At 37.3% G+C, this 23,307-nt stretch overlaps 4 protein-coding genes across 5 annotated transcripts; 3 read left to right on the top strand and 1 right to left on the bottom strand.

The window, feature by feature from the left end:
• Positions 1-274: 274 nt before the first annotated feature.
• Positions 275-7,482, top strand: LOC124434777 (succinate--CoA ligase [GDP-forming] subunit beta, mitochondrial-like). Its single transcript, XM_046984679.1, has 11 exons — positions 275-418; positions 735-882; positions 1,949-2,048; positions 2,618-2,708; positions 3,245-3,397; positions 3,918-4,007; positions 4,176-4,272; positions 4,695-4,856; positions 5,127-5,269; positions 6,205-6,325; positions 6,865-7,482. The coding sequence occupies exons 1-11, from the start codon at positions 335-337 to the stop codon at positions 6,975-6,977; spliced, it is 1,302 nt and encodes a 433-aa protein (XP_046840635.1). The 5' UTR covers positions 275-334; the 3' UTR covers positions 6,978-7,482.
• A 345-nt stretch (positions 7,483-7,827) lies between these two features.
• Positions 7,828-10,093, top strand: LOC124434455 (queuosine salvage protein-like). The gene is given in 6 exon segments (XM_046984351.1): positions 7,828-8,159; positions 8,162-8,202; positions 9,130-9,238; positions 9,241-9,288; positions 9,291-9,362; positions 9,365-10,093. Coding segments are annotated over 6 exon segments (999 nt in total). The 5' UTR covers positions 7,828-7,876; the 3' UTR covers positions 9,811-10,093.
• On the bottom strand, positions 9,905-12,547 carry LOC124434452 (transmembrane protein 168-like). The gene has a single exon (XM_046984348.1). The coding sequence runs from the start codon at positions 12,305-12,307 to the stop codon at positions 10,223-10,225; it is 2,085 nt and encodes a 694-aa protein (XP_046840304.1). The 5' UTR covers positions 12,308-12,547; the 3' UTR covers positions 9,905-10,222.
• Positions 12,548-12,747: 200 nt separating this feature from the next.
• On the top strand, positions 12,748-19,197 carry LOC124434453 (S-adenosylmethionine sensor upstream of mTORC1-like). 2 transcript variants are annotated; one of them, XM_046984350.1, is made up of 5 exons: positions 12,748-13,232; positions 13,987-14,266; positions 15,826-15,952; positions 16,634-17,232; positions 17,884-19,197. In XM_046984350.1, exons 1-4 carry the CDS (start codon positions 13,094-13,096, stop codon positions 17,222-17,224), a joined length of 1,137 nt encoding a protein of 378 aa, XP_046840306.1. In that variant the 5' UTR covers positions 12,748-13,093; the 3' UTR covers positions 17,225-17,232; positions 17,884-19,197. The 2 variants fall into 2 exon arrangements, with proteins under 2 accessions (XP_046840306.1, XP_046840305.1); XM_046984349.1 differs by having other exon boundaries at positions 16,634-19,197.
• Positions 19,198-23,307: the final 4,110 nt, after the last annotated feature.

Here is a 23,307-nt window from a genome sequence, read left to right as displayed (position 1 = left end):
CTTACGTTGCTTACCGGTGTCATGAAATGTTTCCTTTTCTGGCATTACTTCAGCATCCGTATACCAAACAAGTTTGCAGCATGTTTTAAAGATAAAATTTCTAAAAGTTTTTGTGTTTGGCATTGATATTTTATATAATCGCAATTGTGGTTGTCAAATCCGGGTGGGCGAAAAAAATTTCATTTTATGAGCCCGCGTCTTTCCGCTGACTTTGACAACCAAAATCCGCCATGTTTTTGACCACGCGGCCGCGCGCTGATAATTTATAGTAATTTGGTTGACGTTTCCCCTCCAGGTCTTATAGAACTCAATGGATATACCATAATCAGTCAAAATGGCGGCGTTTTGGGGAAGAATGTCGAATGTTTGGCTTCAATCATCTTGCGCAAAATTTTCTCGTTGTTTATCTAGGATTCAGGTTAGTGTCAGCGTCATTATATCTTTCATACTTGTTTTCCACGTGATTAATTAGTCGTTTTTGTAAAGATGGTCCCCTATCAACATTCTTATCCGGTCCAAATGATAGTCAAATGAAAAAATGTGATAAAGTTGGCAGTGGTCAAACACACAAACCCTCAAGCATTTGAAATTCTCGGCAGAAATGCAGAGAATTGGTGAAACTCTTTGTAGTTTTTATATTCACACGTCAATGAAAAGTTTGCATTATATTATATTACATTATGTATATATACTATTTCTTCCACAGTTTCGAAAGCCCATTTTTTCTCTCGTAGATGCGTCATTTAAGCGTGGGTAGTGTATGCTATCTTGATCTCCAGGAATATCAAAGCAAAGAACTCATGAAGAATCATGGCATCAATGTACAAAAATTTCAAGTTGCTGATGGAAACCTTGATGTGTCAGAGTTGGTGAAGCAATTAGGTAGTTATCACATTGTCAAATGCCTCAGTCAATGCTGCATAGGTTTGTTTCTTAGATTTGGTTTATAATGGTAAGGTAGTTTTTAGGTAAGTTATTTGCTCAAACTATCTTCCTGAGTTTGTTACCCATTGTCAGTTACTTAAAAGGTATTTGCTAATGCTCAATTATTTAACCACTTTGCTTAGTTTCCTACCTTGGTTACATACCTTAGTTACTTGTCACTGTTTACTACCTTTATTAGTTTGTTACATTATTTCTGTTGCTACCAAAGTTTGTTAGTCGTTGGTGAATAGTTTGAACTCGGGAGTATCATTACATGTTTTTAGATGTATGTAGTAGTAGCACAGGGTGAGGTGAGTATTGCTAAGGATTTCAACATTTCCATCAACACCAACAGTCCTTCCGAGGGCTGAAGTAATCTGAACAATTTAGTGACTGATCGTTAATAAATTGACTTCCGACAAAAACGCACACATCCACAAACACCTGCTAAAAATTCCTAACTGCAAATCCAAATACACTTGCTCATGTTTCACCATCTTAACACTACCAACACTCAATTTTCTCTAAAATTTAAAGAAGTCCTTGCAAACAAAACCTGATCTCCACAAACAAATTCAACATTTTAACATCATTTTCCAATTGTAAATATTCTAATTAGCCTCTGTCACACTCACAATACTTGCCATGGAAAAATTTCACTAATATTTTATCACACCTTTATCTTTTTACTGCTTATTATGACATATCATGTATCATATTATAAATTCAGCATTGTAAATACTTAACTCATTCTTATACTGAAGATGACTTAACGTTAGTGAACATGTTTATGATGTAAAATTTTGACCTTTATTTTAAATGCATAATTACATTAGCTGGCAAACTAACCTGTCTTAGTCAGTTATTTTCTTTAGTTATTCAGCTTAAATAAGTTAATTAGTTATTTGTAAATTAAAAGATATGTATGTAGTCATTCAATCCTGAAGCGTATATTGTATTTTCAATAATGCATTAAAACATTTCTAATCATGCATTTGCCATATGATGAAAATTTGTTTTATAGATGTCAAAGAAGTTGTTATTAAGGCACAGGTGTTGGCTGGTGGTCGAGGCAAGGGAACATTTAGCAGTGGTCTTCAGGGTGGAGTCAAGCTTACAAAAAAGTAACTATCTGAGATGTATTTTAATGTATATGCTGGATTAATCTGTTGAATTGATCATTAGGCTAGTTGTTTACCTTGAAATTAAGTATTAAAACACTAGAAGGCACTCTGTTAAATGACTCTAAAGATGACTATCGCTGATGTTGTCGAAACGTCCGTCAACATCAACATCAACAGTCTTTCTCAGGACTTTACTAACCAGGACTATCTACATCTACAAACATGTAACGCCTAAATATTTTCACAGTAGTTGTGCACGACATAATTACGCATTCAGTAATTGTTTGGAAAAAGCGGAACAAACATTTATTTGTTCCTTTTTCGTTCAATTTTCGTCCAAATTCAAACAAATTTTAATCACCACTTCCTTTGCCAATGAGAAATGCACCCCGAAAATTTTAAAGCAATATTTGTGGTATTTTTTAACTTATTGTGCTCACAGATAAGCTCACACACATACACACGCGAACATATGTAAGCAGAGGTGAAAACACAACCTCCCGTCGGAAATAATAAGATAATGGTTTTGGAAAATTTTCTGCTGAACAATTTCTTATGTGTTTTTATAGCTTTGACGAGGTACCATCGATTGTAGACCAGATGATTGGACATTCTTTGGTTACAAAGCAAACTGGAAAAGAGGGCGTCGTTGTTCGTAAGGTGTGATTCACGAATATTTGGGGTAAAGCTTTGATATGATAGGATGCAATATGAATGTGATGTCACTGTGTTCAAGTGAAGTGACGTCAGCTATCTGCAGTGTGTGCTGTTTTTGTGAAATTCTGTTCGATCTGATTTCTTGATACTTATTGATCCAATCACATTGCATAAAACCAGAAATTTGCAAACATTCACAAAGGTCGATGCAAGGATATCGCAGTTGAAGATTTTCTTTGAAATTTCACTCAATGTTTTCTAAATACTTTTCTACCATTTTCTTTTCATCGATTTTTCATGCGTTACGTTTTTAAGGAGATACCTGTAAGGCTTCTAACTTCGCCTTTGATCTTTTAAACTTCGCCTACGATCTTTGAAGAAATTCTTAAAAACTATGCTGGAGATAAAAACTTCTGTTTGTTTACAAATTTCCTTTCTTGTTTTGTCTTGACGTTATTCATCATAAAAATACACGGATTATTGTTATTTAATAATTTTTGAACAACCATTGCCAACTGTTGCTCGATCTTTTTAACCAGGTGATGCTTGGCGAGGCGCTCGACATAAAACGTGAAACGTACCTAGCAATCCTCATGGATACAGCATATGAAGGACCGGTGATTGTCGCCAGTCCCGAGGGTGGTGTTGACATCGAGGAAGTTGCGGAGAAAACTCCCGATAAGATTTACAAGGTGGGAAGTTTTTGAATTGAAAATTAGTTTAAGTTAGTGTTTTATCTAACTGAAAACGAGGGTGTACGAGTTTGAAGCGAAGGACGCCATAAATGGTGCCAAACCTATTGTGTAGTTAGTTTAAAAATAGTTATTGAAGTTTTGTGAAAGAATTACCTGTAAAAACTTGTTCTTAATGGTTCTTGATGTATTGACTGTGGTTGGTAAAATTTTAATAACTACGTATCAAGGTTTTTTGCTGCCCTACCTAGTGAAATTTAAAAAGCCTTGAATATTGAACCTTGTTTCAAGACCATTTGAATTTCTTGAAAATTTCAAAACATGTTGAAAGTCAAATCCATCGAATTTCGTCAAAATGTTTAGTGTCCCGAGAGATACCCTCATTGTGAGAAACTTATTTTCCCTCTGACTTAGTTTATTGCTGAAAAATGTCTTCATTTTTGTGAATTTGCCTCGCTCATGTGTGACAATCGTTGACATATTAATGGAAAATATTGGAATGTGGTCTTTCCTTTCATAGGTTCCAATTGACATCAACACTGGCATCAAGCGAGATGAAGCCTTAGAACTAGCGGAGAAGTTGAACTTTGTCGGCAATCTGAGAGAAGAGGTATTTTGGTAGCATTCCAGTTTTATTCAGTTCAGTGGTCGAACCCGTTCAAAAAGTCTCAGTTTTATCTGCCATCTTTATAACCCACACAATAGTAATGTTGACGTTTAGATCATCCGTTTTACGAAGTCTTGCGCCAAACACAAAACGTGAACTGTGTTTTTACAGGCTGCCATTCAAATCGAGAGGCTCTACGAGTTGTTCATTGCAAGAGATGCGACTCAAGTGGAAGTCAATCCTCTCGGTGAAACGATCGATGGCAGAGGTACAATTATGGCCTATCGCCTCAAAGATTCTCCTTCTCCGATCTACACATGTGTTATAGTGCTACAGTGAAACCCCCTCTCGTGGGTTGAGTTAACTTTGTGTACCTACGTAGTTACTGGTGATGGATATTCTTTTGTTCAACTTTCTGCTCGGGTTGATGACGAGTGTTCGATCTAATAAGCGAATATTTATTGCTAGTGTCAGGAATTTCATGTAAGGATTGGGAAATTGAAAGTTTCAGTTAGGCAATTTTTTTATCGTCCCCCTCCCCTCCCCCATTTTTGATTGCCCCCTTCCTAATTTTTGTTTTCCTGTACACCTAATGTTACTTGTGTGTTACAGTTTGCATTCCAGCATAAAACTTGAGTTTACAATGTATTGATAATGATGACCTAACCCTCAAATTCCTTTACGTCGTAGTTGTTTGTTTCGACGCGAAAATCAACTTTGACGACAACGCTAAATTCCGACAGCAGGATCTCTTTGCGATTGAAGACACTGCCGAAAGAAATCCGCGGGAAGTGGAAGCAGAGAAGTTCCATCTCAACTATATTAGTTTGGACGGCAATATAGCATGTATAGGTAAAGAAATTCTATAAATAAATTCCATAATTTTGTTGGAATCCACGACTGGAAATTTCACAGTTTTCAATATTATGTTCATTGACCATTTTGACGATAATAAATCCGCTGACCGCCTATCTTCGAAGGCCCAAGCCCCGGGCACGAGTCATCCCCACTGAGTTGAAAAACTTAGTTATCACCAGTGAGTTACTCTAATGCCAATGTTTATTGCATAAATGTGCTATTTGAAAAGAATTTGCATACTTGAACAACTGTTATTTTTTCTAGTAAATGGCGCTGGACTTGCTATGGCAACCATGGATATGATAAAGCTTCACGACGGTGAGCCTGCAAACTTTTTGGATCTCGGTGGTGGTATACGGGAAGAAGGAGTACACGAGGCGTTCAAGATAATAGTATCAGATGACAATGTAAGTTCTTTCGTCTGCGTGTGTTTGTGTGTTGTCTCTCTGTTTCCGTTATGTCTGTCTTGACAATAGGTTTCATTCACATTTGCTCAGAAGTCTTGAGGGAAATTTAGAGGCTGTTTACATGATCCCGGCTAACCGGGACTCAGTGAGGCGTGAAATGATTTCGAGGCATTGAAAAAAGGCAAAACTTTAAGCGTAAAAATTACAACTGTTTGTTAAGTGCCACAAGGCACTCCTGCTGAAATTCATAAATTAAGCCAAATTGATTATTGTAATTTTAAATGTTTTGCGTAGTTATTAAATCAGAATATTGTGAAATTTCTCGTGAAGATTTATCTGATGACGAGTATTGAATCGTTTCCATTTGCCAAAATCATTTAACGCTTGGCTAAATTCCGGCACCTGGGCTCATGTAATCAGCCTCTTATTATCGCTGTCGAGTAGGAACTTTAAAATTTTTACCGCGTACAATCAATTGCTAACAGTGAGAATGATTTATGACGTCACCGAGAGTTTTTACCTGTATGTCGTAGCTACTGATGTCTAGGTGTTATTGAAACAATGAGACAATTCCCAATTTTTACGAATAGCTTAGAGCCTACTCGTTCAGATTTTTGTCGTATCTGATTAACATCTGTAGTCGAAGGGATTGTAGTCATTGTAAATACTGTGGTTATTTTGCTGCAATACAACTTTAAAACGTTATTACCGGAGCAAATGTGAAAGTCGCCCTCCGTCTCATCCTTCCTGCATTTGCTTTTACTGTATAAACCATCTGTCAAAAATGGAATTGATTTTGACAAAGTTAGATTCATGTGACCATGCTTTCGAAGAGGACATTCGGACATCCGATACTTTTTGTTCTAGTCTCTTTATTTATTGTTTGAAAGTGGGAAATTTGTAATTTGAAGTTTGTAATTGAAGTTATATTTTAGGTCAAGGCAATTCTCGTCAATATTTTTGGTGGAATTGTTGACTGCGAAATGATTGCAAGAGGCATTCAAAATGCTTACGAAAAACTCAAAGTTGATGTACCGTTGGTTGTCCGCTTGGAAGGTAAATCATCCTTCAATATTTTTTTGCTAAGATTACACTTTCGAATTCATTGCCTGAACTGAAACGGCTAGGGTATTGAGACCCAAGAGTTCAATAGTTTAGCATGGTTAGCAATTTGGAATTACATCTGCATTCACAATTGTGTCGTACTGACTTCTTCATACTTGTACCTTGGAACAGAAAATTAAGGCCATCGCATGCTAGCACTACTGTCAAAACTTCAGATTGGTCAGTCTTTACGTAGCCTTTGTCGTGTCGATATGCTATTTTATCGTACACTGACTTGAATGGTGTCTGATTCTTTTCTTTTGAAACATAAAACAAGACAAAGTTTACAGGGCTTAAAAACAACTGCCGGTCAACGGTTAATGACCAGCCAAAAATGCCTATTGAACGACCAGTTTCTTACCGGTCGTCTTGCCGGTCGTCTTGACCGAACACATTTCGGCTGTTATGTTGAGACTTGAAATGCAAAGTGTTGTGATCACGTTTTACAACAGGCAATATAGTACCATCGCGTCTTGTTTGCCTACGTTTAGGAACAAACGTCAAGAGAGCGAAAGAAGTTCTAGGAGAGAGCGGTATACCGGTCACAACTGCGGACAATCTTGATGAGGCTGCAATGAAAGCGGTCAGCAGCTTGTCTAGATGATGTTCTTAGAATGAATTGATAATTGGGTATTCTCCGAATCGATAATGAGCATGGAGGTTTTCGTGACAACATTCAAGCGAAGTCCAATGTTAAGTTGAATTTTGCCATCAGATTGGCGTGTCTGAAAGTTTGATCTTCGAAAAACTTGATTTTAATGGAAATTCAAATTTTTAGCTGGGTAAATCTTTTTCGATTTTTATTTTCTCATCAGTTTCAACTATATTTTCAATCTGTGTAACGTGTCGCAACTTTAGCACAGTTATCCGAAATATGAAGGTTGTTGTAACTTTGCCCTGAATGGAAAAAATTGAGACTACTAATCGTTGATAGTTTGTTAGATTGTGTAGACTCTATTTCAATGGAAAATCTGTTCGCACTTTTTCCTGAATACAAAAAATCAAAGCGTAAAGACATGTGTTTGGGAGATAAAAACCATGTAAAAGTATTGATGTCAGATATAGTCTATAGATGTATCAATCACAAGATTTAAATTCAGTTGACTAAAGAGTGGACATTTTGTATTTGCATTTTTCCTGACTAATTCATGAAACTTTCGGAGGCCTTGTTTTCTTTATCTACAAAGTAAGTCCCCAATATTCTTCCTGCAGCTTTACCTTAGAGCCGCCCGAGAGAAATCTGGGGCCTAGAGCAGAGTTCGTCTCAGTGCCTTGTGACGTCACAATTGCATTTACGACTGCATCGAAGAAAAATTCATGGTACATGTTGGAGTGTAACGTGTCTTAAAGGTCAAAGTAACCGTGATTGTATTGATTTTCGGTTTTTCTGGTGCCTTTTATAATTTGAGGGCCCGAGGAAAATGCCCTAATGCATTCTCCCTCTCAGCCCCCACCCAGAATCGTAGATATTGTACTGATCTCTATAATAGTCGAGTACACAAAATGGAGCCGTTAGCGCCACGTGCGTCCGCCAAACTCATTGCTTCGTGTGCAAAAAACGTCACCATAAAGCAAGAGGGAATAAGAAAAACAACCGAACTAATTAATCCTGAGCTGGAACAGAGTTTATATTCTGTAAAAAATTGGAGACAGCACGAATTGCATCCTAAAGATTTGAACAATGCTACAGTTGACTGGATATTTGTGTTGGATACACTCAACTTTTCGTTCTGGGTTGAGGATTCATCTCCACCATTTGTCGTGAAATATCATGGCAAATGTTATACTGATACTGGGCTCTATGTGCAGCCATTCATCGAGCATTAGAGGTTTGTTTGTTGTAGAGTTGGAGGCTTTTTTAATGCTTGTTTATCTCCATTTGTCTCCATAGCAATCATTTTAATCGACAAAGATCGAATGATTGGAACAACAAAGTAGTGAGTGAATAAAACAGGGAATTTTAAAAGAGGTACTTAAGTTGCCGTAAAGCATCACAATTTTTGGATATTCCTTACCAAAATTGAATTTGAGGAAGATAAAGGATTTTGGTTTTTCACTGTACGAATTGTACAATTAGACTATACTGAACAAGTCTGCACACATATAGAATGCTCTGACACCCACCAAAACCACCATAGACCTTTAATAGACCACATTGATATCAAGCTATAGTGCTAACTGCTACATACATAAATAAGGTTAGGATATTCTAGATTTGGTTGTCACAAGAATGAACATAATGAGTTTGTTTGTGAACCTGACTGGAAAAGTTTGTACTATGCATACAAGATCTTGAGTTCTCAATTTTGGATCTTTGGAGCAGTTTAAAAACTTACCAGTCTGGTTTGTAAACTAATTAGCTGCCAGTAAATTGGCTATAGAAAATATCTAGGGTGCCACAAACACTATTTTATTCCCTATGTGACCTCTGCCTTATGGTAGGAGTTTGCTTTTTTTAAAGGCATAGTTGATTATTTCTATCTCTTATTCTTTCAAACCATGGTGCTTGATGAGATTTTTTTGGAATTCCTTAAATTTCCTTGCAAACTTGTCAAAATTGGTAGTATGCTGATAAAAAATTGCTTTGTTGGATTTTTTCTGTAAGTATGCAAATGAAATTTGTCTGTAAACCATTTTTTTAAATTTTTTACTCTGTTGTCTTTTGAAGCATTTTCTTTTCATGTTTACGTGAATCGTCTTAAAATTAGATCTTGAAACTTTATGCCCATCTTGTTCAGCCTGTCTGCTCATTTTAGGATGGAATTCCAATTACAACACCTTCTTACTATGCCAGCATCACTGAAGCAGAATTGAGAAAGGTTTTTAAATCAGAGACATCAACAGACATTCCTCTTTTGCCAGAAAAAATCTAAACCAAACTGGTGGTGTTCTTGTTGAGCTATATGCGAATACCTTTTGAATGTGGTGAAATCTTGCAACCAAAGTGCCCAAATGTTACTTGCAACAGTCGTGGAACAGTTCCCATGTTTTGTGATGTTGCCACATTTTGTGGTACCAAGGTCAGCTTCCATAAACGGGCTCAAATCTTAATTGCAGACATATGGGCTTGTTTTGAAGGGAAGGATCTGGGCAATTTTATTGACATAGAAACTCTAACAATGTTTGCTGACTACCTTGTTCCAAGAGGACTTCAATTTTTCAATGTGTTGGAGTATTCAGACTCTCTGCATGACAAACTGACATCTGGTGTACTTATTCCCAATGGAGGTGAACTGGAAGTTGAAATTCGGGGATGTAGTATACATGCTGTGGAACTGATTTGCAATGAATTGCAAAAGCTCCAAAGAGATAGGATCGGTAGAAAAGTGGTGATAAATTCAATTCTTGTTGATTTCTTCTTGTGGGATTACATCAAATCTCACGAAGATAAAATGCAAGGGTTTCCCATTCATAAAACAAGAAGCATATTTTATTGAAGGGAGAAAATGAAAGGTTCTTGTCTTTTTGAAGAAGAAATTCTTAATTTATAACTGTGATTTAATGGTCAAGTAGCAATTGCTGAAAGATTCATTGGATGGATTCGACATGCTCAATTTATGTTCACTTTCAATAAGTAAATTATTTATACTTGCATGTTTAAATATTTACATAATCATTTATTTTTAGTTGCACTAATCACTGTGGGACTTTTAAACAGTGATAACAAATACATATTTAAATAAGTATAGTAAAACCTAATTTGTACAACATTTGAAACAACTCTGTGGCACATTCTTTTTTGCAATGTTAAATTCAACCAGCGGTTTGGTATTTTGAAGTACCAAAGTTTCATCACTTTTTTAGTTGCCAGTGGCAGGTAAGCTCACATTACTTATTGCATAGTTCTGGTTACATAATTGACATCTCTTGGTTGTGTATAGTACTCATCAGTTTAAATCCATGGCCAGTATCAAGCATCAATGGTGGCAGCCATCTCATCTTGAGATTTTTAACCATGGCAACACTTCTTTCACAACAACAAAATAAGTCATTCATTTCAGGAAACATGTTGAAAAACCTCATGATTGGTTGCACCATAGCTGGAAAACTCTCCTCTATGTGCAATGAGAAGTCTTTCTGTGAAGGAACATGAAATTTAAAGCTGCACCAAGACTTGGAAACACCATATGCGGGTTGAACTCTACTTTCTTTTGCTGTTGCGATTCTTGCCAAGGATTCCAGGCAGTGATTTGGTGAATTGACATTCACCCAATGTTTAGTCAGTTCTCCAACAATTTGAGCTTTTCCGGCTTCCACATCCTTTGGTTTACCAGGAATTCCCACTTGCATGCCAACAAAAAATTTGGATTTTTTCACTTCTGGAAGCCATTTGTAAGAATTCTCCGTGTCTAATATTAACATCAACCTTGCACCCTTACTTGCATTGGTCTTTTCCCAGTTACTCAAAAGTTGCATAAATGAAAAAGAATTGTTTTCCATCAAAGCCCAATCACCATTATCATGTACAGGACCGCTGTAGTACAGCAAGTATGTATCATAAGATAAGCCAGGTAAAACACACTGGTTAAAAAAGGCCTGGAGTTTGGATTCTAAAGATTGTATAGTAATGCCACTGGTAGAAAGCTCAGTACCAAAACTATGCACAACAAGCTCACTGAAAAACCTTGATAATAAGTTGATCAGTTCCATTGCAACTCGGTTGGCACCTTGGTAAATAGTTTCCGGAATGGCAACCACAAGACCTTCTGGCATCTTATAGTTGAAGCTTGGTATAACTATTGCATAACCGATAGCAGTCCCACCCAAACATTTACCAAGGCTTGATAATACACTGTACACCATTGACTCTATCGGCATGACAACAAGAAAGGCACTGATGAACCAAGCATTGGCAACTTGCCAAGTTGGTATAGCAAGCAACACTGTTGTCATCATGGTGATAAGTATGATGAATTTTGAAACTAGACAAAAGTGACGAACACCACGTGAAGCAAGAACATCCAACATTGTGTTCATTTCAAACTCTTGTGGCAATGTCTGAGCACATTCCTCAATTTTAATTATGAAACCCCAGCAATCCACCAGTAAAACTAAGTGGCCGACAAACCAGAAACACAAGAAAGCACAGAATATGGGTACCATCACAACTGCTCTATGGTGATTCCATATGACATGAATAGCAAATGACACATAAACACACTCCATCAACAATACAATTAGAACCATGAACTTCCGTACCCATTTGCCACATGTTAAAAAGCCTTTCCACCAGTCAACAGTGGAATACTTAGAAAAGTACAAGTCTATAATGCCCTCGAAAGAGAGCCAAACTGCAAAAGCTGCCAGGCAGTATGGATTGTATTGGACCTTGATTGCTGGGAAAAACTCAACAGCCACCAGAACACTGGTCATTACAGCATTGGCCAATGATAAGGAGGATTTCAGGTGAACTGCAACAAGGTTGCATGCAACTGCCAGGACCAAAAGTGAAATTGACCAACCATGTTCAGAGACAACGCTGCCAAGGAGAAATCCCGCCAAGAGCAGCACTTCTCGAACAGTGATCAAATGAAACTCCACTTTACTGTAGTCTTGTATTCTGTCCAATAAAGTGCCACAGCAATAGACCCATGTACTTCCGATGAGAAACATATCCACGATATCTAAGTCTCGAGCAGACACGAAAAGATGATCGTACGCGACCGAAGTGAACGTCAAAACGCTGAAGATTATTCCGGTGAACAGATTTACAAAAGCATTTGCCAGCTCCACGCGATTTAACAAGTACAATATGAAAGCCGTTATGTAGAAGAGAGCAGCAACCGCTGCAAATATTTCAAAACTCGCGTCCGAAATGTGGTGTTCCCAACGGCTGTAAATGCCTAAAAATCCCCCAACAAGAAAGGTGGAAATCGCGAATGTCGAAATGCATTTTTTCAACTGTTCTTTCTCGAATACCAGCATGAGTTTCATGTCGAGGGAACCTGGACCTGCGATAAGTCTTAAAATATATGGACGTCAGGACGTGTCCTTTTGATTGTATTAATGCATTTTTTGAAAACCCAACTCTTTGCCAACTGAACACGATTCCATATTGATTAGAAATAGATATGTAAATATCAACGAGAGGTGTGGTATTTTTTATCACAATTTACATCCGAAAAATTGTAAACTTGAAGAACTTCGAAGTTCAGAGTTCACTCTGTTCAGAGACCGTAAATGATGCAATAAACGCCCCTTATCAAATCAATGACTCGTATATCTAATAAACGCCTCCTTGAACGTTATCTCTCTAACAAACGCCCCGTCTCTAATAAACGCCTCCCAACATCTCTATTTGATTGTATCATTTATTGTCATAGTGGGTAGTCAATCGGGCCAATTGGGCTGAATATGTGCCTTTAGTTTTTAATATCTTTATGTTTTTTGACTACTTGCATTGTCGAAAGCTCGTCCGAACTTGAAACCCGATACATGACGTTTAGAGAGGCTTTGCGCGGGATGACCACTTTCGTTTCAGATAGAAGGCTCGGTTAACGAGAAACAATATCAAAATCATACCAAATTCAATCAAAATATATGAAATGGTATAAGAATTGTCGATGTGCAAAAGGCCGTCCATCAATGTAATTCCGCTATTGATACTTCTAGTGAAGGATACTTCTACTTATAGCAGACTGACTGAAAAAAAGTTCATATATACGATACATACTGTTTTTTGCATACACCTACACGAAAACGAAGTCACGAACATGGTTCATGCCTTCATCATTCATAGTCGTGGATTCTGATGGCGTAATGGCGTTTCAAAATACTAGCTTTGAAACTAATGATAAGGAATCCTTGGCCAATTTCATCAAAGGTGTACACGGAAAACTGCGAAAAGAGGTTTTGAAAGGTCGGTTTTGCTTCTAATTACTCATTATTACCATTACTCATTATTACCATTACTCATTATTACCATTACTCATTATTACCATTACTCATTCGTTAAAGATTGTTTACTGTCAACAGCCAAATCCGGCAACCCATCCCACGATTTGATAAGTTGGAGATCTTTTCCAAGAGATGAAACCATTGCCTTAGAGAAATCTCTTGTTGTCCATATCAAAGGTCATTGGCATAGTCTCAATTATGTCATAAATTTTGTAATAAATCTATTGTTACAAAATTTATTCTTGGTATACAACAAAATTAAAATTTAGTTTTGTGCATGTGGGTGTGCAATTTTCAGAAAAGTATGCACCTATTTGTATTAATTTTGACTCTCAGATGAGTATCCAAAAACTTTCCAATCAGTTTATACAGTTTAAATTGAAGGATAACCCACACACCCCTGAGCTAAGTGCCTGAATCAGTTTTGAATATATTGGCAAGAAGATCAAATAAATGGCAAAGTGATTTCTCCATTGATGGAAAGATTTTGCAAAAATATTTGTAATCAAGCCATCAATGGATTGAAAATGGCATCTTCAAATATTTATGAGCTGATTTGAAGCCCTGTTAAAATTGCCAAACTCAATAGATTTGCACTTGCATGCAGACTAGGTTTTTCTTTGCGTTTCTTCTGTAGAAACATTTTTTGAAGTAGAAACTAACAGATAACTTAGTACATTATGAAATTAATCTTTCCATTTGCCTGATATTTTTAGCAAATGGCAATTTTCAGAAAGTCTGGCAAGAGCATTGTGAAAATCATGCCCTTCTTCATCAATATTCCCAGTCAATGAAGGAACTTGCAATGAAATGTTGGGGAGAAAACCACTTGCAAAGGATAAAATGGTGCAGGGATGTTTGTCTCGAGTACTTTCACTATGGTGGATGGGAGAGGTGCTTAAGCAAAGATAGCAGACGAATCTTGTTGAACTTGGACAAACATCAAAATTGCCAATGTAAAAATCATGCAGAACTTTGGCAGCGATTGTTATATAGGTATGTTTCTTCTAGTACTGTCAAGTCACAGGGATTTATCAGATGTGAAAACATCAAGTTTCCCAACTGGCAAGAATTGTTATTCGTGTTAGTAAAACTAAGGCCAATTTCTAGCATTTGAAATTGTTTGTCGCTGGCTATAGTTTGGGTTGATCAGAATTCTAACGTCACCCAAAGTGGAGTAGGTGTCATGTATGTTTTGTATTGTCGAGTCCCTTGATTGATGTCACAAACATAAATTGTTTCAGACTTCTCTGACAAGGCCCATCAAAAAGGACATTTTTGCTCTCTACAAACCACCATAAACATGCTAAGATTCGACCAGATTAAAGGCTTTTCTTGGACATGCTAGAAATCGCACCTAGTTTTAATAACGACAATGAAAATTGTTGCTGTTAGGGGTACTTAAAGTCATTCAGGTCTGTGTTTTCATCAGGAGTAATTTGATGTTAATGTTGAAACTTGAGTCCCTATTATGTTAAGACAGTCTAGTGTTTCCTTCAAGTGTGATCTGATGTGAAAAATTTAGTCCAGACTGTCCTATCTATCATTTCCCAAATTTACCTGTGCTGAAACTTGCAAAGTTCATACATACTCTTCATTACCAATGAGCTGACGATGAAGCTTGAGTTTTTGTACATCAATAAAGGAGTAACAATAGAACTATGTTTTAGTTGTCGAAAGCATATAAGTTAATGGAGGGCAGAAGCTAAGGTTTGTGTCTGTGGATAAGACCTGTAGGAAATCTCTCTCATCATTTTAGCTATGTTTAGGCTGTGTCAACTTCCTGTTCCTTTGTAGTAAAATAGCGTATTAAATTGGGTAGTATGTACTTACCAGAAGCGGATCAATACTCATTTGACTGGAGGGGTGCAGATTTTCCCAGGGAGGTGCATCGTCATCGTAGCTTAAGTTACAAAGGCTATTGTGAATTTTTTGGATTGAGTGAACTTTGTGTAATAAGTGTTATTACCTTTTTAAAAAATTTTCATTATGCGCGTTAATCGATTTACTTCAGTTGAAACGTTTCAATGAAAACGCGCGTTGTACTACTCAATTGCCAACGGTGGTAGTATAAAATATGTAATTGCCTTTGAAATGAGAAGTTCTATCTTTACTTAGTCTTACTGTAAAATTTTGTAGTCTCTAATACTATTATTTTAATCGATAACAGTACGCAACACGCATTAAGAATTTTTTTGGAAGGGGGGGTGCTAACGATTTTTTGGGGGGAGTGCGCACCCCCGTGCACTCACCCCCAGAAAATACGCCGTGGTACCTGCTCAAGCTTAAACAAGGAATTTTACCCAATTCAACTTATGTCTATGACTTTCGTTCAACTGAATCTAACCGGTGGTCATGAAGCCTTATAACTTAGGAAAGAAAGGAAGTTTTTAAGAAAACCATGTGTTTTCAGTGGTGGTTTTAGCTTACACGAATTTAGTGTTGTGATTATCACAGAAAGAGCTTTCTCCTTTAAAGCCTAAATCTGCGTCTTCATTATCACTGTGATGTTAAACGCGTTTGCTGACCTCATCGGTTTTTCTGTCACTTTTCAGTGGTCATTCATGTCGAAAGTTGGACGAGAAAATATTTTTGTTGGATGTTGGCAGCTGTTTTAATCCTTTTCAAATGTTTTCTGATGAGTTACTGCCTTTGGCGATCGATCTCTGTCCTGCTGATCAGGTAAAGTTGTTTCATTAAACTTTAGTTTTTTTGGCTTGACGAACGTTACGTTAAAAAAGTGAAGTAGCAGTGACGTCACAATGTGGACTACTGGAAATTTGCGCGCCGGCGCACTTCGCTGCCATTTTGACAATACTTTCATGATTATTTCCTACATTTGTGTTCAAATATCATGTCAAGTATTTAGAGTACAAATTGATGACTTTTTGCCGGAAAAAAGGTCTTTCTTTTCCCGCCTAAGTTGTTCTGGGGGCTGACTTCCGTTTTAATGCCAATATGGGGGTCGACTTCCACTACAATACCAATGGCGTCCGTTCTATTATTAGTTAGAGTGTAATGCAAATAAAATGTAACTTTCAACGTATTTACTCCACTATCCTTTGCATTTTCGAATGCTATTCTTTATTCGGTGCTGTCAATACGGAATGTAGTTGTTCCGGAACAATCTTTTGTCAATTCTTGTTTAAGCTTTTTACAAATAATTACTTGAAGTAAACATGTTGACTTTATGAAAGCCAATTAACTTATGGAATAAAATATTCATACCCTCCAATGGAAATGAAGAGTACAGGCTGATTTTCTATCGCGTTCGTTTCGATAACATGTAACAAGAGTTACAGACCCAGCCTTCCCCATGCCAACCACTCTCAAGTTCTCAATGTTTCGAATTTCTTAATATAGTCTGTCTTCTCGTGCGATTTTTTGTCTGTCGAAATTAAAAGCGATGAGCCCACAAACAATTTTCCTCCTGACCCGTCAAATAATGACCCTGAGATTTCCCGTTCCCGCGTCAACGACGGTTTTCCCGCGCACATTCAGAGATACCTGAGCGAAGAACTAATCATAAAAGCATTACCGCGCGAGTCTTTCGACGTTGTCGTATTCTGTCTACTTTTGACTTATCTTCCCTCGCGTCAACAAAGATGGCAATGCTGTTTGAAAGCGCACAAACTTTTGAAGGAAAACGGTTTGTTGCTCATTATCACACCGGACTCGAGTCATCAAAACAAAAATATGGTTATGATAAAATCCTGGAAAGCGGCCATCGAAAGTATCGGATTCTTCCGTTGGAAGTATCACAAAGCAAGCCACACACACTGCCTGGCTTTCAGGAAAACCAAAGTTTGTAAAGCGGCCTGTGTTGGAATGGGACCCGAAATGTTGTACATTCATCAGGATTTTGAAGTGATTCATGACGAAAGCAACGAAGAACATGCATCTTATGATGAAAAGAGCTTAGCTGAAGGATTTAACGAATTACCTTTCGGTTGAAAACGCAGGTATTTCCGTTTGAATGGTCGGTGTCTAAAAGGACTCGAGTTTTCGGCTAGATTAAATAACTCTTGGTAAATATATTAGTCCAGATGTCAAGTGACACGGTGGTAAATTTTTGATGACTCCTGATGAGGACCCCGGGTCACTACTAAATGATACCTTTCACCGAAGTTTCCCAGAACATCTTACCCAGAGCAAAAAATGAAGAAGGTTCAGTGCTTATACTGGAAGGTGTACAGTTCAGCAGTTTATCATACAGTCATTATTTATTATGACAGTTACATTATATAGGTGTGATTTGTTGTATTTTGGGGAAAGATATTTAGTCTTTAGTCTTAGGAATGTCTGCCATTGGCCTGCTTGCAATGTGATTTTTTCAAACTAATTAAATAATGGTGTAATATTTCTCCCGCCCCTAGCAAAGTGAGGATTTGAGTTTCCTTGTATGTGGATGATAAAACGAACATTGTTGCTTCGTGGATTGATTTAGAAAATACTGCAAACGGTCCAAGATCTCCACAAATGAAATCGTTTGAGTATTTTTGATTGATGTAAGGACTCAAATCTTCAAGGGAATGTTAGTTTTATAGTATGATGTCATTATTATCCATTTATCATTAAACTCACAAATTTTTGTCCTTTCAAATTTACTATAGAAACAATTACTTTAAATATTGTGTTGACCCAGCACTCGACTCAAAACTCCGAATCATCTGTTATTTCATTGTCGTTTTCTTCCACGAAAGTCGCCGCTCCTAGCAAAGTGAGGACTCCCGTTTCCATCTCGTTCCTACCGTAATTGAGTCGTTCAACGATGTCATATGCAAGATCTTTACATGTGGACAAATGTAGCGATTTATACGGTTTTATGACAACCAGTACATCTGCAGTGTATCTGAGATCCAACGAGATTTTGCAGCGATTTTTGTTTCTCAAAGTATCTGTGTAGTATTTGTGAATATGCCGTAGACGATATGTTGAGTTTGTCACCTTGTCATTGTTGAGGCTGATGAGCAATACCGAACCTATGAATGATAACGTTTTCAAATCTCCCTGTTCAGAAGTGATTTGCAGTCAAAACTCCAGTTTTGACTCCAGTCTTTATGCACTGAAAGCTTATGTTTTCATTTGGATTTGTCCGATATTGAAAATTAGTTCATACATATTCCGGTCTAAGGGCTTTGTCGTCATCAAGAGTAATATGATGTTGAAACATGAGTCCTTATATACTCTATAGTGTCTTCAGTCTAGTGTCTTCATTAGAAGTGATCTGACGTTGAAACTGAGTCATAATATATTCCAGTCTACCAACTTATCAGGAGTGATCTGATGTTGAAATTTTAGTCCTTATATTCTACTGTCTATTACCTTGATCAAGAGTTATCTAATGCTTAAACCTGAGTCCTTGTATATTCCAGTCGATTGTTTTCATCAGAGTGATTTGGCTATGAAACCCTAGTCCTTATAATCACATTTTAACATCCTTATATTCCAGTGACGAGAAGTTGATGAAATATTTTGGTTATGTGCCAGGTTACGTACTTACCACAGATTGGGCAGCAGGCCCCTGGTGGTATCACAGACGAGCGACATTTTATCTGCGAACATCTTCCGTTTTCGTAAACCATGTCACATTTATCGTTGTTGTACATGCTTCCATTTCTACCGTTTGTCATTGATGGCGTGTTCAAGCGATGCTCGCATCGACCATTGTAGTCCACGTGGGCGTTTATATTGTTGGCATGGCAACGACTTGTGAACGTCCGACCCTCGATTCCACACACCTATCACACAATGTAATGACGTAGTATGTTGAATGATATTACATTATGTGGACAAAAAGTAGTTGCCCCCTCCCCTCCTCCCATAGAAACATAACGTTAATAGACCCGTATCTCGTAAAATTTTGAGGAAATGTGTAAAAATGAATTAAATTCTCTTGAATAATGAATAAAAAAATGTAATGTCAACCATCGTCATCATAACTTTAATCGAGCAATTAAAAGAAAATTAAGTATAAAAAAATAGCTGGAGTAATGATGGCGTCACGCATCTGCATGGCATTCAACAACTAGTTACGCTTTCAACTAGCTCCGTTAGTGATTCATTTCATCCTGTTCTCGGCTTTTAAAATAGCTCGTAGTTATCTGTCGGTTTTCAGGTTTGTTTTTTTAATCAAACTTCTGTCCTAAAGTTTTCCTTACGATTCAAATTTGTCGACTGGATTGGCCATTACATCACACAAATTTTATTTGTGAGATACATTTGTGTGTTTGGGGATCACCGTCATGTTGAATCACACACAATCAAATGTTTTGTACAAGCTTTCATTTCTGGAAATCATGCGCAGACCAAGCCATCGTAAAAAGTATCTTCACCATCAGGTAATCTGTCGATGTCTGTAAGTAGCCATCTTTGTTTTTCTTAAGAAACTACTTCTCTTTGTCCATTCCTTGTAGGTCAAACATCAAACAGCAGTACAGGGAATATACAGTAGATCCACTTCGCAGTACAGTGAGCCCCTCTATACTTAATTAGATGGCTGTCTTTAGCCATTTAATCGTTCCTATTGGTCAGAAAATACAATTTACTGGCCGTAACTTTGGAAATTACAACATGCGCAATAAGATATGCGTGGCACTATAATTTCAATGAAGTGGCTCTACTGTATATTTCCTTTGCTGTGATTAAACGCAAATTCAAATTCGTATTCATTTTTCGCTTATGTTTCGTCAAATTGTTTTTGATAAATACACAACTTGTAATATTATAAAGTACTGTTAATCTTTATATTATCTCATTATAAAGGACGCTCAACGCCTATACCTAGCTACGTATGAATATGCTTTCAACTATATTTCTATAAATCTTCCACGTCACGTTATAATTATATTTTCTTGCGTGAGTGGGATGGTTAGGTGCGAACGCGATTAAGTCAGGCTGAGTGCTTGGGAGTTTAGGTTCATCCTTATGTATATGTATATTCCTTATATCAGGCTCCCTTACATGAACCTGACCAGCACAAGTCTGCCCCTGAGCACACTATTCATTTGATGGAGTCAAAATAGGATGAAAAACTGATGTCGTTTCTCTTGCAAACCTACTTTGCTATTATGGCATAGTAATTTCTCTCTCCTTGTAAAAATATTTTATCTACAGAGTATAATTATTTAATTATTACAAATTACCATATATTATAAATTACCATGCTATAATGGCATGGTAATTTCTCTGCCTTGTGTAAAAATTTTGCGTACAGAGTATAATTATTTATATATTTTTTTGAAATTGCTTCTTTGGAATTTATATTATAAGATTTGACTTTGGATGACGTTATTAGTTTCATTATGACCCACCCCCTGTAACTCATACCTCAGAATGACACTTTTTGCCGCATCGTCCCCTGTACGCCAGTTTCACTCCATTCCGAAGTAGCTTGCATGTATTCTCGTAAGATGTACCGTCCGTTCCACAAACTGTTCCCGCGAAATCCTTGTCTAATGAGCATTTAGTGATCTCTGAACCTGAAACATTTGTTTGCCAAGATCAGACTGGCCTTCGTTACAAATTAGCGAGAAAAAGTCTTTTTATGACAATGTGCCCGCGAGGCTGCGGGTTATGCGGGGTAAACACCAAAAGTGTCGATTCATTTGTAAAATACATCATAAGGTTTTCAATCTTCGAAGTATGGTCCTGCTTGTGTTCATATTTTAAATAAAGTCTGAATTATGATTGGGAAAAGAATTAATGTGGATTTCCTTTAAGGTAACCTGCCAGCCAACATGGCCGCATGTAAACATGCCATAGGTTTTTCTTTCGTATCAATAGTCAAAAATAATGAAAACTGAAATGGTGGATGTCAATTGTATTTATGTTGTGTTTGAAAAAGTTATCATTGTTTATTTCTTTAGAAATCTATTGATTTTACAGACAGTACAAAAATAATTTTATGAACTACTAGATGCAATCTACTAGATACCTGACTCCGCCAAAATTCCATAATTATAAGTGAGGCAAGCTGCTATATCTTGAAAGGTGGCAAAACTGACGAACTTTATGATAACTATCTGATTTTCCTCAGTTGATATACAGTTGCAAAGTGGGTAGTCTAAGTTTAGTTTTTAAAATGTTTGATAGGACTGGGTTTTTAAATCTTTTAGCTTATTTTTCATTTTGAGTTTTGCTTTTTGCCACCATGATGTTGTCCTTGCCTCACTTTGACATGGTAGTTAGACACCCAGAGGATTGGGCTCAAATCATTGGTTACAACCATTCTACGTCACTTGTCACGTGTTTCTAAACGTATAGTAGTCGTGTAGGGTTGACACAGCACTCAGTAAGATCGCCTATGGTAGATTTTATCGTTTATATGATACTCAACTGCATTTGAATTGTCGACAGTAAGTGTTCATCTTGTTAGCAATGCAGGGAGATTGCGGATAGGCAACACAATTCTCATTTTCTTTACAAGGGGAAGACGGTGCGCATGCGTCCTGTAAAATAGACAAAATGCACATCCAAATTTTACTCACAAAAGACATGTATTTCTTCACCACTATACGGACTACCAAAACTTCACAAACCACAAATACCCATGCGACCAATTATATCATTCTGTGGTTCGCCTACTTACGAACTCACAAAGTACTTGACTGACATACTGCAATCACTGACAAGCAAATCAAAACACAAGCTATAATCCACTGAAACTTTCATTAAAAACTAAGCACTATACAAACACCGGACAACTATATACTAGTGTCTTTTGATGTGAAATCACTGTTCACCAGTATTCCACTTATCTGGCACTTACTTGTACAAAAACCGTCATTACAAACACCACGGACGTACTGCCATTACCGACAGAAGACATTATGGAGCTACTCGAGCTCTGCCTCACCTCGACTTACTTCCAGTACAAAGGTACACACTACAAACAATTACATGGAACAGCAATGGGCTCACCCATTTCTGTTGTAGTTGCTGAAATTGTAATGCAATCTATAGTGGAACGGGCGCTCACGACTTACAAACATGCACTACCTTTTTGGTTCCGCTACGTAGATGACACAATCACAGCACTACATGCAGACGAGATTGATGACTTTCACACTCACATCAACAAACAGAACAGCCACATACAATTTACCAAAGATGTCGAAGAAAACGGAACTTCCTTTTCTCGACTGTTTGATATAACATGACAATCAAAAACTACGAACAACAGTTTATCGCAAGCCAACACATACTGACCGACTACTAGACCAATCATCTTACAACCCTCTATCACACAAAGCCACCACAATCAGAACATTAACAGGACGTGCACAAAGCATATGGGATTCAACGGACGCTCTATACAACGAAAACAACTATCTCAAACGTGTTTTTGACAAAAACAACTATAACTCTGACTTCATCAAACGCAACACTTACAAACCCAACGAGCCCAACGAAACGAACAAGTCAGTGACTACAGCAACGATACCTTACATCAAAGTTACGTCTGAGACTATCTCGCGTATCTTACGACCATACAACATACGTGTCGCACATAAACCAATCACAACGTTACGACAAGTACTAACCAACATAAAGGACAAAGAAAAACCCAACGAACGACAACCAACATAACCTCCTCCTATATCGGGGAACTGGCAGGAACATAAACATAAGACTTACTGAACACAAACGAGCTACAAAGAAACAAGAAAAAGCTAATCACATTGCTGAACATCACCGACTCACAAAGCACAACATTGACTGAGACTCGGCAAAATGCATAACTTACACAACTGACAATAGACAACGGCTTACATTAGAAAGTTGGTATACCAATTTGGAACTAACCCCCCTGAACAGATCACAGCAATTACCGGCACCTTATAAACGACTTATTCACAATACAAACGATCAACTAAAAACATTACATTTCACACTAATCCACAATAGCATACACAATTGACACCAACACATTTCCTGTACACACAATACAAGACGTAAGAACCAAATAACAAATACGGCTAACCTGACGTTTACTCCTCTTTTGACTCTGAAGATGTCTACCGCTAAGGTTATCG

This window comes from Xenia sp. Carnegie-2017, unplaced genomic scaffold (assembly GCF_021976095.1).
Source record: "Xenia sp. Carnegie-2017 unplaced genomic scaffold, XeniaSp_v1 HiC_scaffold_14, whole genome shotgun sequence".
NCBI lineage: Eukaryota > Metazoa > Cnidaria > Anthozoa > Malacalcyonacea > Xeniidae > Xenia > Xenia sp. Carnegie-2017.
Note: the sequence above shows the minus strand (reverse complement) of the source record. Positions and strands in the feature narration are given on the sequence as shown.

Coding starts and splice junctions, on each gene's coding strand:
- LOC124434777 (XM_046984679.1), top strand. CDS start 335: ATGGCGGCGTTTTGGGGAAGAATGTCGAATGTTTGGCTTCAATCATCT. Junction 419..734: donor GTTGTTTATCTAGGATTCAG/GTTAGTGTCAGC, acceptor TTTCTCTCGTAG/ATGCGTCATTTAAGCGTGGG. Junction 2,709..3,244: donor AGGGCGTCGTTGTTCGTAAG/GTGTGATTCACG, acceptor CTTTTTAACCAG/GTGATGCTTGGCGAGGCGCT.
- LOC124434452 (XM_046984348.1), bottom strand. CDS start 12,307: ATGAAACTCATGCTGGTATTCGAGAAAGAACAGTTGAAAAAATGCATT.
- LOC124434453 (XM_046984350.1), top strand. CDS start 13,094: ATGCCTTCATCATTCATAGTCGTGGATTCTGATGGCGTAATGGCGTTT. Junction 14,267..15,825: donor TGGCAGCGATTGTTATATAG/GTATGTTTCTTC, acceptor GTCACTTTTCAG/TGGTCATTCATGTCGAAAGT. Junction 15,953..16,633: donor ATCTCTGTCCTGCTGATCAG/GTAAAGTTGTTT, acceptor TTCTTAATATAG/TCTGTCTTCTCGTGCGATTT.